Source organism: Xenopus tropicalis, chromosome 2 (assembly GCF_000004195.4).
Source record: "Xenopus tropicalis strain Nigerian chromosome 2, UCB_Xtro_10.0, whole genome shotgun sequence".
NCBI classification, from domain to species: domain Eukaryota; kingdom Metazoa; phylum Chordata; class Amphibia; order Anura; family Pipidae; genus Xenopus; species Xenopus tropicalis.
In genome coordinates, this window is record NC_030678.2 from 57,634,736 (window position 1) to 57,650,060 (window position 15,325).

Sequence of the window (15,325 nt, forward strand, 5' to 3'; positions counted from 1 at the left end):
GACCATTGACAAAAAAAAAGCAACACACCTGTTTAAAAGGGGAAAGAGTGATACTGCAAGATAGACGCATGGGTACCATTTAAGATGTTTTATCTCTTCTGCCATCACCACCTTAAATAAGAGACATGACAACAGTTACCACTAACACAGTATTTAACAGTATCAGTACATGTTGAATTGTATGCTGTGATTGACATCAGAAAATATGTGTAGTTGCAACAGCAAACAGCATCCTCTGATGTCAATCACGGCATAAAAATAGCTCACTACTATGGCTAAACATGAGGAGGAGATTCTAGTTTCTGGGGAGGGGAAGCTTGTATTGTCAGCAATCCATAATGTTCTTGCCAACTAGAATATATTATTACATTACATATAAACATAGAACCATACGTAAAACATATATATATATTATATTTCAGGACATAATTATGAGTTGAACATAAAAAATGGGCTAGTATTCTTTAGTCTTCTTCTATAGTGACACACATTCCTTATACAGGTATGCAACCGGTTATCCAGAATGCTTGGCTCCTGGGGTTTTCCAGATAAGGGATCTTTCCGTAATTTGGATCTCCATACCTAAAGTCTACTAAAAAATAATTTAAACATTAATTAACCCCAACAGGATTGTTTTGCCTCCTTTAAGGATTAAATATATCTTAGTTAGGATCCAGAATGTTTTTTATTACAGAGAATAAGAAAATCAATTTTAAAAATGTTAATTATTTGATTGAAATTGAGTTTATTGCCTTCCCATAGTTCAGAGCTTTCTGGATAATGGATTTCTTGAAAACAGCTCCCACAAAGTATTTAAAAATTGCTTTAAATACAATAACAATAAATACATTTTACCATATACATATAGGTACCAAAAATATTCAGGATACTTGCCACACAGAAGGAAAAATACAATTAATACTACTAATTCTACTCAACTGACATTAATATTAAATAAATACAAATTAGCTTTATGTGTAACATTTTTCATAGTCAATAGTCAAGAGCACTCCGGTTTGGAGCCATCAATGTCTGTGACCTTGAAAATTCTAAATAAATAGACGCTGAGGACCCAGGTTCAATGCCCGATTATTGGACTTATTCTGTCAATGCCTGGGTGCATCCTAAATTGCCTTTCTGATCTGATTTACTGGTTCCCGATTCTTCTATGCTGTTCTGACTACGGTGATTGATGCCTGCCACAATCATTTGCCAGAAGATACTTGCTTAAACCATTGGATACCATGTACTGGATTTTCTGAACTCAGCTTTCTCCTTGGTCCTGACTTCAAACCAAGTAAGGGCCATCAAGCCCTGACAGTATATATGTCACCCTTACAAAATATGCGGGGCCTGGAGGCTTGAGCAATGGTTATAGCGTGTGTGAGTTTGTAGACTCACTGACATTTTCTATAATCAATTACTTTAGCTTGCTGTCAAATGTGTTTTAAAAGAAAGGAACAGTTTTTTTCCCTAAACTCTCCGTCTAAAACCTGCCGGCTTAATTTTTTTAAAAACCCACTGATGGAAAATGAACCCAGTTCCTTTTTTAAAAAAGAATCTGTTTGGCAGCAAGCCAAAGCAATCGATTACAAAAACAACGAGTGCAGAAACTCACTTATGCTTTCTATAACTGATTGCTTGAGCCCAGAGGCTTGGGCAACCGTAAATCAGGCTCTTTCTGTCTTTTTTAATAACAGACCTCAAATAATGACTTTTTAAAGGAGCATATAGTCACAATAGTCAAGCTAGAATGCTATATTTATTCTGTAAAAGGCTTTACCATACCTGAGTAAACAATCTTAGAAACTCCCTCTGTTTGTTTAAGATAGCAGCTTCTATTTTAGTTTGGTGACAGTAAATTCCCTGCTGCAGCTCTGGCTGTTGGTAGCTCAGATTACAGCTGGGATGGGAGGGGGTAGGACAGAGAAGGCAGGGGGAGAAGCAAACTGAGCAGACTCGTGTCGTGCCCTGAAGGATTGTTCTGAGAGAGGAAGTCTGATACCGAAGAACATAAAAGAAGAAAATAAATCCTGTGTTTCTTTTGATAGAGGACTCAGAGCAGTTTTTCTATGATTGTTTATGGCTGTATTTACATAGATCTTTCTGATAAAGCTTGCTTGGTTTTAACATTTACTTCTCCTTTGCTATTTTTTTTTTTTTTTTTTAAACTTTCTAAAATGTACATTTTAAAATGGATTCATTACATTTTAGTTGCAACAGTTTCAGGCTCCACCGAGCATTATCCCTTAGGTAATAGCACACATAGTGATTTTAGGTCCTTTGTACCCTCTGCATTTTGTAATTTTGTTGGAGGGGGAAAACCCCTCCTAATTGCACCTCCATTCATTTTGAATTTAAATCACCTGAAAGCACCCAGAGCAATAAGTTGTGAAGGTGAAGATTTATAAATAGAGAGATATTGAAAATGTCAGAGATATCTGGTAACTTTTACTAGTAAAATTACTTTTGCCAATATGAGGTTATTTCAGCAAAACGTAGTACTACAATGTTGTAGTGAATTATCATTCTTAGCAAAAATATGCAAAATTCAAAATTGGGCCATTAGTAACATTCATCTAAGGGTGATGGTACATGGTACATTTTGCTAAATCAACTCTGGTGGAGGTGACAAAATGTCAGAAAATATAGAAGTTGCCGTGTATTCCTGATGCTAAAACATTTGAATTGTGTAAGCATGTGAAAATGCGTTTTCATTCTATGCAAAAGTATTTTCTGACTATTTGGCACCCACACTGCTGCAGATTTAGTGCAGGCAACAAAACGTACCATGCTTCATCACCCTATAATGGGCATTCTTAACTGTAAGTTGGGAGTCATAATGGTTACTTGTGCTGTTTATGGTGACTCTCTATGATCTCATTAAGTAAAACTTTATCTTACATTATGCAATAAAATTAGGTACTTAATTTAAAATCAGTTATTGGGTGGTGAAGATTTTATCTGAGAAAAAGGTTAAGAAACCCTAAACTAAACAATCATTCATTGTTTTATTAGCCCTGCACATTATATACAAGTCCTGCTTCTGTGGCTATTTCAGTAGGTATGGGCACAGGGTAAGTAACTATTGTGTTAGTCATACAGGGTCCTGTAACTGTTCTGCACCTCAGAGTAGGAACATGGTTAGGAATATGGTTCAGTTTGCCTTATATGGAATACAGTTTGCCTTATTTCAAGAACAGTTTCAAGTTATAAGTCAACAGACTCTCTTATGTTTGTCTATTTTTGCAGCTGAACCCCTACTGTATATTTATTTATACATTAAGTATATTTACTAAATATATGAGAGCAGTAAAACTATTCTTCTCCTGCCCTCCATTTAGCATAAGGTGTGGAATTTTGTTTACTATTACAATTCCCTGGCAACAACCGTGTCAAGTCCTTGTGTCCTTGGAAAAGCAACATAATCTTCTTGTGCCTCAGGCAACAAGCCTAAATTAGAAGGTCTACAGGGAAGTTGCACACAGTTTTTAGCACAGTGTATAATTACCAGTACCATGCAAGTATGACGTAATAGAGGATTTAGGTTAAGTTATCAAACTGTATACTTAAATTAAAACCCATGTAATTAACCTAATCATTAAAAAAGTACATTCTCAATATAAAGAAGAATATATAAATTAGTTTTGTCAGGTAAACTTTAGGAGCAGTAGATATTTAAAATTATGAATGGTAAATGTATTATGCATTTACTGGTTAGGCTAGAGGGCTTACAATGAAGCCGTGCCTCTGGCACAGGGCTGAGATCTTTGCATTTCTACTGGTTCAGAGATGCTGCCATCATCACCTCCATGCTGGAAGGCTGGCATCAGTGTGGTTGCAGAAGAGTTACCTGAGTGCCAATACTGGGGCATAAAGGGGGTATGTAAAAAAGAGAACTTTCTTTTGAGTTGCAGTTTTTGTTTGGCTCACAGATTTCATAACTCTAAATCCTATTAATAAGCATCTTAAGGTGGAGATGGTGGCGTTTAGAAAAAAATGCTCCTTAGAATGTTGTCATCATGAACTTGTGAAATTTCTTCCATGCCATTAACAGACACACCAACCTCAATGAAGTATGGTTGCCCTGGATCCAGGTGTGCTAGAACAGTTGGATAATAAAGAATTCTTTTAAAGAACTAAAAGCTTGGTCTGCCGTCAGGGTCCAGCAGAAACATTTTCCTATCTTCTTTAGCTGGTTTATTTGGGCAAACCCATTAGATAAATTTGTGATACACTGTCTAAAAAATCTGTCAGGGTCCAGTCCAAACATTTTCCTCTCTTTTTCAGCTGGGCTATTTAGACAAACCCATTAGATAAATTTGTGATACAGTGTCTAAAAATCTGTCAGGGTTCAGTCCAAACATTTTCCTCTCTTCTTCAGCTGGGTTATTTGGACAAACCCATTATATAAATGTGTGATACACTGTCTAAAATATCTGTCAGGGTCCAGTCCAAACATTTTCCTCTCTTTTTCAGCTGGATTATTTGGACAAACCCGTTACATAAATTTGTGATACACTGTCTAAAAAATCATTTTACCCAGGAAGGTCTGAAAATGGATCCCAGCAAGGTAAGGTATTCTGGATTGTCCAATTCCTTAGAAGGTAAAACAATATCCAGATATTATTGGGTTAAATCCCAAAGCCTTTGACATAAGAGACTGAGTACTCGAGAATTTTTGAAAATTGTTGTAAAACAGTATCAACAATCTTGTAAATATATTGGCGAACAACCACTATAATGAACACTATATTCTAACATTATGTCTGCTCTGGGACTGATTGCATGGCCCTTTCCTGTATAATGCCCCCGTACACAGAGCAGTGATCCATACAGAATTGCTTTGCTTAGTTTAGCAACAAAGTAGATGCGTTGTTCTCACTTGGGATCTACTGTGGAAAGGCAATGAACATTAATGGATTCCATGAGCTGTAGGTCAACATCCAGTAGAGAAGTTTCCATCACACTATCCAGCAGCTGCATGATATGCATTTTCATTCCCAGCAGCAGAAAGCTGAGAATGCCACAGCAAAACATATCATTTCCCAACTCATTTAAACTCGGTCTGCTCCTGCCTGGGTTTCGTTATCAGTGCACGATACACGACTAGCTGAGCCTGTGTCAGAATCACAGCAGTCGGAGGAATTCAAGCAAAGACAACACAAAAATAGCTCTTTACCACTAGGAAAGAGATTTAGAGCCAATGAGTGTTTGATCATCCATAGAAATAATAACACAGACTGGAATAGCAATCTCGGGAGAGATTAGACAGTTCTTATTGGCTATAATTAATAAGCATCCTATTTGTGACTATTCTGTGCATGACAAATGCACACACATCTGCACATTAAAGTGACTAGAGGCCAAGCAAATCTGCCCTGAGGCTTAATTCATATATATTTCTGTGGAACTACATTTCTCCATTTACAGCAAAATCTTTTCTTGTTTATTTCTTGTCTTGTTGTTACTTCTATCACGGCCACTGTTAACAAAGGATACTACTTAAAACTGAATTATTGATATTGAAACCTAATATAGCTTATATGCAATTATGTAAGGCAACCGCTTCATGCTTTAAGACTTGCTTAAATGCAGCTTATTTTGAGGGTAAAAATGATTGTTTAATCACATACTGGGCCTCATTTCCAAATAAGGTTGAAAAGTGGCCAGTATTTTTATCCTTTAAAATAGAGGCCAAGACCAGACAATGTACGTGCTGGTAAATTTGTAATAACCTCTTGTTCTGAGCCTGATCTGCCCTAATTCCTGCTTACCCATACCTTTCTCATCCATCCTTTCTCCAAGAGTTCCCCCAATGATCTGCCTGCCGAAGTCATTACTCTACATAATCAACAATTTATTCCCAAATGGATTAATAGAGTGAGACAGAAAACCCTGTGTTGCTATGGACCAATAGCAACCAAACCTACCTCAATCAATAAGGTTGAAACAAGAATTAAAATAATATGCTGGGTTTTCTGTAATCAATTTATTTTAATAAAATTCACCTTAAAAATCTTTGTTGCTGCCCAGCCTACTAATTAAAAACACTTAATATCAAATACATTTCATCACTCAAAAGTTCATATAAATTAAAAAGTTCAAACAACTCAGTATGAAAAACTGAATAAGAAAAAGATCAATTTCCTTTTCTGTAATGTTAATAGATATATAAAAAAAATTTCAAGCTGGAATCGATCACTGTAATGATAGCTTTATGAAGCAGAGAGTACTAGCTCAGCAACAGCCTTTAGACACCTTAATTGGTCACAGATGGGATTCAGATAAGTCAATATCCAATAAATCAGTTGCTGTAAAATTAGTACATATACTGTATACAAGGAACTTTCCAGCTTAAATCAATAACTTGGATGAACATTTTACAGTGTTAGTTCCACAACAGCTTTGCAATGCTTTACCAAGAAATGGTTCAGCAACACCTTTTTTCTAAAAATGCCAAAACAAGTGGCAATTAGCAGTAACTTGTACTGGGGGAGTTATTTTGAGCTTCTGAAATAGACACAGTCAATTGCTCACAGTAGCGATTGACACTGGGTATATCACTGGCCTTAGATGACTGTATGATTACTTGCCACCACCCACATGTCTATGCCAAATAGAGGGGAATATTCTCACCCACTGTGAGTACTCCAGATGATCCACCTCGTTGTCCTGCACTTTCTTACCCCACTATGTTTCTTGCTGCTTCTCCAGATTCAAGTCTGCCACTCCCCTGTCATATCAAAAAGGGGCCATGTGTTCTACTAAACAATGGAAAAGCACAATGCTGGCAGGGGGCTATGCACTAGTGATGTGCGTTCTAGCCGATACCTGCGGGACCTGTGGGGCGGGTAGGTTTGGACCTACCTTGGCACACTATTTCCAGGTTTAGGTTGAACTCTTCCTCCTGCTCTCCCCGCCTGCCACCGTACACTTCTGGGTTTATAGGTGCGTGCCTGCCCGGATGCAGGTATATAAGTATAGGGGACTGGTTAGGTTGGGTAGGTTTTGGGCTGGGAGCAGGCGGGTTAGGCTCCCATGTGGGTCAAGCTTTACTCGACCCGCACATTACTACTAGGCACATACCACTTCTATCTGCCTACCCTTAGTTTAGGCTCCTGGATGATCTCTGAATGCATTTATCACTGAGACAAAAAGGAGTTCTGGGCTTTCTTCAATCACCAATTGCATAATGGGATCAGGAGCTTGCCTTGGACGCACCACCTACTTGGTCCACCATTCAATATATGTGCTTAAACACATCTGTACTTTTATAATTATGACTATTTAAATGTAAAGCATTGTAGGTGTATCACATGGCAGAAGGCACATGGCGGGCCAAGCCGTCCGGGCTCCCTAGGCAACACGGTCGGCCACTTTGCCCCCTGTTCACGATGCGATAGATCATTGCCCCCACCGCTAATGACAAGCGGTAGCCAATCAGCAGGTAGCATTTACTGTTCAGTCAAACTTCTGATTGGTTGCTATCGATTCACAGACCCTGCATTTTAATACATTAACCTGTATGCTGCCTTACAGTTTTTGTATGGTGAATCAGCTATGCAGCAGTGTAGCTTTAAAAAATATTAAAATGTTGCCAACTATGCAGTTTGACAAGGACATTTATTTACAAGATTATTTTTTTCACACCGGATGACTTTAATTGTCATCCCCCAATTAGCTGCACTGTAAGTAGTACTAGAAGACAATTTTTGGTGATGCCTGGTGGCATTTGATAATGAGAAATGCAAATGTCACCAAGAATATTTATCCCGAGAAAATCTCACTGGAATCCCTTGTTTTGAATCTAAGAATGAGTTTCTTGGAATACTGATTTAATTAAAGCACGTAAAAACCATCCTATCACATGGGAACATTATATCATGTGACTCATGGGAACAGTCATTATATCATGCCACTTCCATTATCTATTTGTTCAGCTAGAGCACAGAACCATAATATCTGGGGAACAAGGATTTCTGCATTTATCATCCTATGTGGGCTCACAGGGAGAAAAGACATCTGCTAGAATCTGATAAGATTTGTGAATAAGTGGAATGTGCAATACTACTAGATTCCCACTACAGCAGCTTTGGAGTTGCCCTTAAATCATAAAAACTCACAAATCCCTCACAATCCTCAAGCTGTATTGGCTGTATGTGCAAAAGATACAAGCATGCACAAGCTCAGGCCTATGCTAGGGAAAAATTGTACATTGCATAAGTGTGGGCCAGTTTGGCAAAATACCTACAGCTACCATAAATCTTGTGTGTAAGCTCTTTGAACTGTGGCACAAATTAAAATTAATTTTGGGGAGTTTGTGTTTAATATTACGTCAACATTAAACAAACTGAGGAAGACTGAAAATAAAAACTACACAGAAATATTAAGAATTATCAGATTAACTTTGTTTTAACAATGCTTTTTTACTTTTGGGGCTAGCAAAAGAAGGCTTCTTATTGACCTTTGGTTCTTGCAATACTTCATAACAAAGCACATTTTATTAGAACACTGTTTTGCCTGGATGGTACTTGAATGCCAATTTAAGCAATAATATTTCTACCTCAGGGCTTTGCCTAAATAACTAAGTATTTTGAAAAACTACACATGCAATGTTAATTAAAGTAGTTATACTTTGATTATATGGTGGGATTATTGTATTTTAGAGTGTTTAAATGGCTTTTATTTGCTTTTCATATAATGGCATTGGCAAATTATTCATATTTGCAGGTTAGCACAGAATAAAGAAGGGTTCCTCATGAAATAATTTCAGATTCGCTGCATGACAAGTAGTCAGCTAGTGAAACGCAAATGAGACGCGGAGCACAGGTTGAAGACAGCAGTTGCACTAATGAGGCAGCCTTTACATACAGGGGGGTGAGGCAGTAAAGGGATCTATAGGGTACCTCAGCCAGCTGATTTTTCCTCCTGTTGTGTCTGGCTTCTGGGCATTATTTGTAGTTTATCAACTCGTGATTGGTTGCACTGTATATTTACATATACGTATACTGTCTCTTAGATATATGTATCTTTAAGACGATAATATTAGCTCTAGGAATGTGAATGTGCCCATTTCTGTTCTCCGGAATTTCCTCCAGAGCCAGATTTGGTAAAACTGCACTCATTATACAAGCAGTGAAAGATGTGGAGAAAAGCAAAGCTTTAGAGATATTCCTGATGAAAACGGATACTTGCCTGCTAGTTTACCCCAGAGATACATAACACAGCTACAACATCAAATTAGCACAGAAAGATTAAAAAGATAAATACCTTGCGCCTTTCCCTGCTTGGTTCATATGTTCCAGACCAGGTTATTACCTAAAAAATACATCACAGTAAAATAATGAATCAGAAAGCCCAGTCTAAGAGCCAACACAACCCATACGCTAACAAATAACTGTAGTGTCTGGCATATTGATTGAAAAGAATTCCTTTAATTAGATTTCATTTCAGTTCATGTTTTTTTTTTTTTAATTACCTTAAATGGCATTTTATTCATCTGTTACAAGGATAATATTCTCATAGTTATGTGTCTACAGGGTGGTTTAGGGGAGGGTTTTAAAATAATGCAACTGCTAATATTATATTGGTGTACACAAGATATCATACCAGTGGACACTTTTTTTTTTATAAAAACCCCAGCTTTAACTCACGTGTGGAGTTCCCACACCTCTAATTCTGGCCCTGACTGTCTTTTTTTTTCTTTACAGTAAAGAAAACAGCACTATGTTGCCTAAAGGCAATGACACACATGGTGCTGTTTTGCCCGCAGTTAATTGCCTCTCCCAACAATATGTCCAAAAATAAGGAAAGTTCAGGGACCCGTCTAAAAAATTCAGCAAGCAGGGCCCTCCAACATATATTTATTCGATGTGTACCTGAATTTTTAAGTGATCAGGTCACCCTTTTTTATATATTTTGGGTTGGTCCCTAAGCTCAGTAACTGACAGCAGCACAGAATATGTGCAGTAAATCAGCAAAAAAGAAGATGGGGAGCTGCTGGTGGAATTTATTAGAGGCACAGATCTTTACTGCTAAAGGGCAGTGATTTCCTTGGGCTGGTACAGAACCCCAAAACCTAATGCAAAACAATTTTATCTTACTTCTTTGTTAAGCTTTAGTTCTCATTTAAGGTTACACAAGCATTGAGGATATTTAAAAATGCATTCAGTAGTTTTGCTGTGATTCACCATAAGTTCTGTGTGAATCCATAACCTGTTGACATGACTATTTGATATAGGAATTGGACTGCACCCAGGTGTATTTATTTAGACAAAACCTGAGTGCTTACATGTAATAATTGCTTAAAAACACATCAAATGTATACAGTCAGAAACAGTGGCGTACCTGCTTGGTATCACACAAGAAAAAGGGAAATTATTTGATGGTATCTCTTTAAGAATAATAAAACAGATAAGCTTAATTTAGATTTAAACATTTTATCAAACATGTAACTCGCCACTGCCACTTTGTCAAATATTACCTTGTATCTGTGGCCCTGCTTGCTTTAAGCTGCCTAGCAGAATGATAAAAAACAGAATCTATCTGACACTGACAGTACATGACAAATATATGAGAAGCATAAAGAGGGGCATATTGGTCTCTAGGCATTTGTAATATATGGGTACCTCTCATTACATTTTAAATTGCTAGAACTTGATGAAGTTAGACAGCACTCTATGGCAGGTGACAGAACAAAGTGTTACTTCATCATGTAACATAACTGAACATGTTTTGGTCTAAGTGAATCATAAAAAGCTTTTCTCTCATTTGTCCTCCTTTATATAGACATTGAAATTCCCCTTATTAATGAGGAACTAATCTTGTCTGCTAGGACAGGGTTATTTGATTTTTGGCCCATTAGGGTAATGGTGCAGGGGCGTTATATTGCCTGCATTAAAAAGCATGCTACAACACACCTGAAAGTAGTAAAACACTGCAATTACCACAAGCAAGTCAGTGAAAGTGTGTAATTATGCGAAATGTAGAGCTGAGCATACACACCTTTACTGATATGCTTGCACCAATTACAGAGCTCCCCTACCGTAGGGTATGGTCACTGAAACACCAGAACACACTCCCATGTGTAACTGTCGTTTGCAGGAGGCTTGCACATCAGACAAAAATTTGAAAAACCTTTATTCCATTTAGAACATTGAAGAAAAAAAAAACACCTGACACGTTTCGTCCACAATGGACTTAATCACAGGCTTTAACTCTTTTACTGCCAACGACGTATGGGATACGTCGTGGCAGTAAAACGGCTTAAATGCCAACGACGTGTCCCATACGTCGTTGGCATTTAAAGGCTGCTCTCTGCAGCGGCGGCATGTGCCGCATGTGCCGGCCCACTGGAGGAGGAGGCGATCAGGTGCTGCAGACAGGTAAGGAGTTTTCTGGGTTTTTTTTGCATTTACACACTTACATACATTTACACACACTTACAGAACACATTTTAGCAGTTTTTTTTTTTCATTTTTCACACTTTTATACACTTATTTACACTCATATACACACTTACACACTATCACACAACTTTTACACATGTACACACATGTATACACAAACACTTTGTTTTGGGTTTTTTTCATTTTACCACTATGTTTTTAGTTTCTTTTACCTAAAAACTGTTTATTTTGACAGCGTGACTATTGGATCAGACCACTAATTACACTGTCATGTGACTTATTTTGTTGTTTCACTGATTTGCACAATTTTTGTGGTTTTATCACATTTTATCCCTGTATAAGTGTTCCTAATCTGTTTTTAGCGTAGCTTTGCCAGGTGTAACTTTGGTGTACAAAAATAACTTTGCCTATTTTGAATTCATCAGAATGTGTACTTTCCACAAATATATGGTTTTCTGGGGGTCTGTGTATAGTTAGGGGGGGGGGGTTACTGCACATAATACGCTGTCAGGGGGCTCTGTGTGCAAAAGCTGAGTTGGCAGGCGAGAAATCCATATGTGCTATTTTCATTTTGGGGTCAGTACATACCGCAGACTTTGGTATATCTATGCATATTGGGCATCAAATTGTTCAGTGGACCCCTGACGTTCAATTTTAGGGTGTTTTATCTTGGTACCTAACACTATGTGGGAGATAAGATGCTGCGAAGTGGAAGCTTTGAGGGGATTTTTGGAAATGTCATCAAAATTGCTAACTTTAGAAAAGCTGTGTGGCTTGGTACTTTGGAGTAGAAAGACATGGGTACACATTTTAGATTCGGGGGAATGTGTACTTTCCAAAAATATATGACTTTCTGGGGTGAGCATACTTTTTACTAGCTTTATCCCACATAAATGATGTAAATGTGTTGATTTTGCTGGAGCTGAAATAACAGAAATTATTGATCATATGGGGGTATGTTCACATTGGGGCCCCTACATGCCACATTCTTAGGTAAACCTATACATATTGGGCATCAAACTGTTCAGTGGACCCCTGGCGTTCAAATTTAGGGTGTTTTATCTTGGTACCTAACACTATGTGGGAGATAAGATACTATAGACTGGAAGCTTTGAAGCAATTTTAAAAAAAAATCAAAAATTTTGATAAAAACCAATAACTTTAGGAAAACATTGTGACTTGATAGTTTGGAGTAGACAGACAGTTGTATTCCCCAGAATCTGTTCTTTCCAAAAATGTACAATTTTCTGGGATAAACCTTCTTTTAGTGGAATTTTTGTCCATGAAATCTAAAGTATGCAGCTTTCTGGAGCAGTGCTTTGGAAATTTGGTAGGGTACTGCTGGTTTTGACCTATACAAGTGACAAATCTCCATAAAACTATATATATTTGGTATTGGCACGTTCAGGAGACATGGGACTTTCCAAATCAGTTGTATATTCCTGCATAAAATAATTTTTGTTTCTAGTATGTGTGTTTATATTAATTGGAATTTAATTTATTGGAAAATTTTAAATTTTTTTTTGCATTTTTAGACATTTAGAAGCCTATATCTTGTTACAGAATTGGAATTACACAAAAATTCTACCATATTTTGAAAGCTTAGGTTGTTCTGAAAAAAACGATATATTGTTTTCCTGAGTAAACTAAAAGTCCCCCCGAGGAAAGGCCCCTAAAGTGAAACAGTGCAAAATGTTCAAAAACTGTCTGGCAATACAAGTTCCGCTTTGACCAAAACAGCTGGCAGTAAAAGGGTTAATAAGAAGGGTTCCGTTCCTCTTTTTAAAACACACTTAAAGGAAACAACTTCATATACTCCCAACAAACCAGTATTCATTTTTAACCCTTAATGTTTCTATACAGGGAATAAGGTTTACATTAACATTCTTATCTTTTGTCCATGTAGAGGAGTAGAGGATCATTATTAACTTTCTTAATAAACTTTAAAAACAAAAAAAAGAAAATTTTAGAATGATGTAGACAATGATATTCTGACAAGACAATTTGTAATTGGTTTTAATTTTTTCCTTTTGTTCAGCAGCTCTCTGGTTTGGAATTTAATTTTGAGAGAGCTCCCAATGCAATAAAGTGCTGCAGAATGAGCCTCCCGGCTCAGTCATTATGTGTGTGCATGTGACATCACACGCGAAACCTGGGACACTTTGCTTGGGCGCAACATGACCATCTGCACCATCTGGTGCCGGTAAAGCACTCGCGGGTGGCATTTTATAAAAAGACAAAAATAAAAAAAACCTCCAGTGGGGGAAACAATCTTTGATGATAGGTACCCTTTAAGTGAATGTTCTGTTTCCTAAGTCTAAAGAGGTGGCCTCTTGTGCTATGTTTTTTTTCTATGTGAAAGATTCTTCCATATCTGGCAATAATATCGTTTAACATGTTTAAAGGACAACTAAATCCTAACAAAGAAGTAGGCTAGACATGTTGTACATTTTGTACAACGCACAATTTATTATACATAGAATATAAATATCACAATTTAAGTATGATTAATCAATAATACAGATTATTAGTGCATGGCAGCTATATAACCAGTGTAATTAGCATTATAATTGATAATCAGCCCTGTAGCATCTACAAAAGCAAGCAGGCATTTTCATTACATTTCATCAACTGGCCTTCATATAGGATCTCTCAGCCAAGCTCTGTAACACTCTGCAGGTCCTGCCCCACAGTTTGGACACTACTGTGCCATAAAAAACTTTCCTTATAATAACATTTTTTGTATACATGAGCTCAGAGAAAATATATACAGAGATGGAAAACATTAATATTTAATTAGAAATATTGTCAAAATGGTTGTTCTACGGACAGCATGCCACAGATATACCCCACTTAGCTTAAAACCCATTGAATAATTTAGTAACTTTTTTAGATACCAAGGTCTGTAATCCAAAGTATTTGATGAATATAAGGTAATGCTGCATTCCCATTTATTCTGGTCAATTGACCATCTTAGATGCTGCCTCTAAAGGGATAAATGTTTACACATAGTAAGCTCAGGCAGCTTTAATCAGGTATATACATGCAACTAAAAGATAAACTTATGAATTGAATAAACTATAAAGGAATTATCTGCTGAGGGATTTCAAAATGACAGAAAGGTTGAGTTGTTATTTATGGATGTACATACGTACAGAGGTTTTATCTTACAACTTTAAGGTAATACAAACATCTAGCTCCCAGTACCCACTGCGATTAAAGCAGGCAGAGAGGTGCTGGCAGTTGTAGGTCTACAATAGTGTTTTAATTGTAAGAATCATCTTCTTGACCCCAGTATTGGTTTAGAACTATAGTTAGATTATCAAATGGTAGGCCAGACTTGTGGAGATCACTGCAGTCAGTAAGAGATCTCAGAATCTTCTATGGCAACATCCACTCTTATCTTCTTTTATCAGCCAAATAGTAAGTGACCTATTGCACTCCCTACTATATAGACTACATCAGAAAATCCCCTTCCACCCTGAGTGACTCCAAGGGGGAACCTCTTCAAGGGGATTTGCTGCCTCACTGTGGCCTCTAGTAACTGTAAGTAAATACAACGAATATAAAACACTATATTAACCCTTTCACGATCTCCAACAATGAAGCCCACATTGTTAACATATATCCCTTATATATTATAACACTTTACACATTTCACCATCCTCATCAGCAGCCTCACCCAAGACACTGCTAAGGCACAATGATCCACTGTAAACAAAAAGGGTTAAGGCATGAGTAGCAGCATTACTTTCAAACATCACACATACACACACTTCCCAGGCATACTTGCAATCAGCAGTAAGTTCTATTTATAAAACACCTAATACTTGCAGTGTCTGTCAACCATCTGCTGCACACCACACCTATCCAAAATGGTGGCTTAGATGTGCCAATCACGTTTGATTCTCATT

At 37.2% G+C, this 15,325-nt stretch overlaps 1 protein-coding gene across 3 annotated transcripts in view; it reads right to left on the minus strand.

The window, feature by feature from the left end:
* Window positions 1–15,325, minus strand: part of LOC116408821 (cyclic AMP receptor-like protein A) — a 262,366-nt gene that overhangs the window by 34,055 nt on the left and 212,986 nt on the right. For 2 of the 3 annotated variants that reach the window (XM_031896805.1, XM_031896806.1), the window contains 2 exons: window positions 9,274–9,321; window positions 29–111 (listed from right to left, as the gene is read on the minus strand). In XM_031896805.1, coding sequence (XP_031752665.1) covers window positions 29–111; window positions 9,274–9,321 — 131 coding nt within the window. The remainder of the gene's footprint in view (window positions 1–28; window positions 112–9,273; window positions 9,322–15,325) is intronic. The other variant, XM_031896807.1, reaches the window with a different exon arrangement.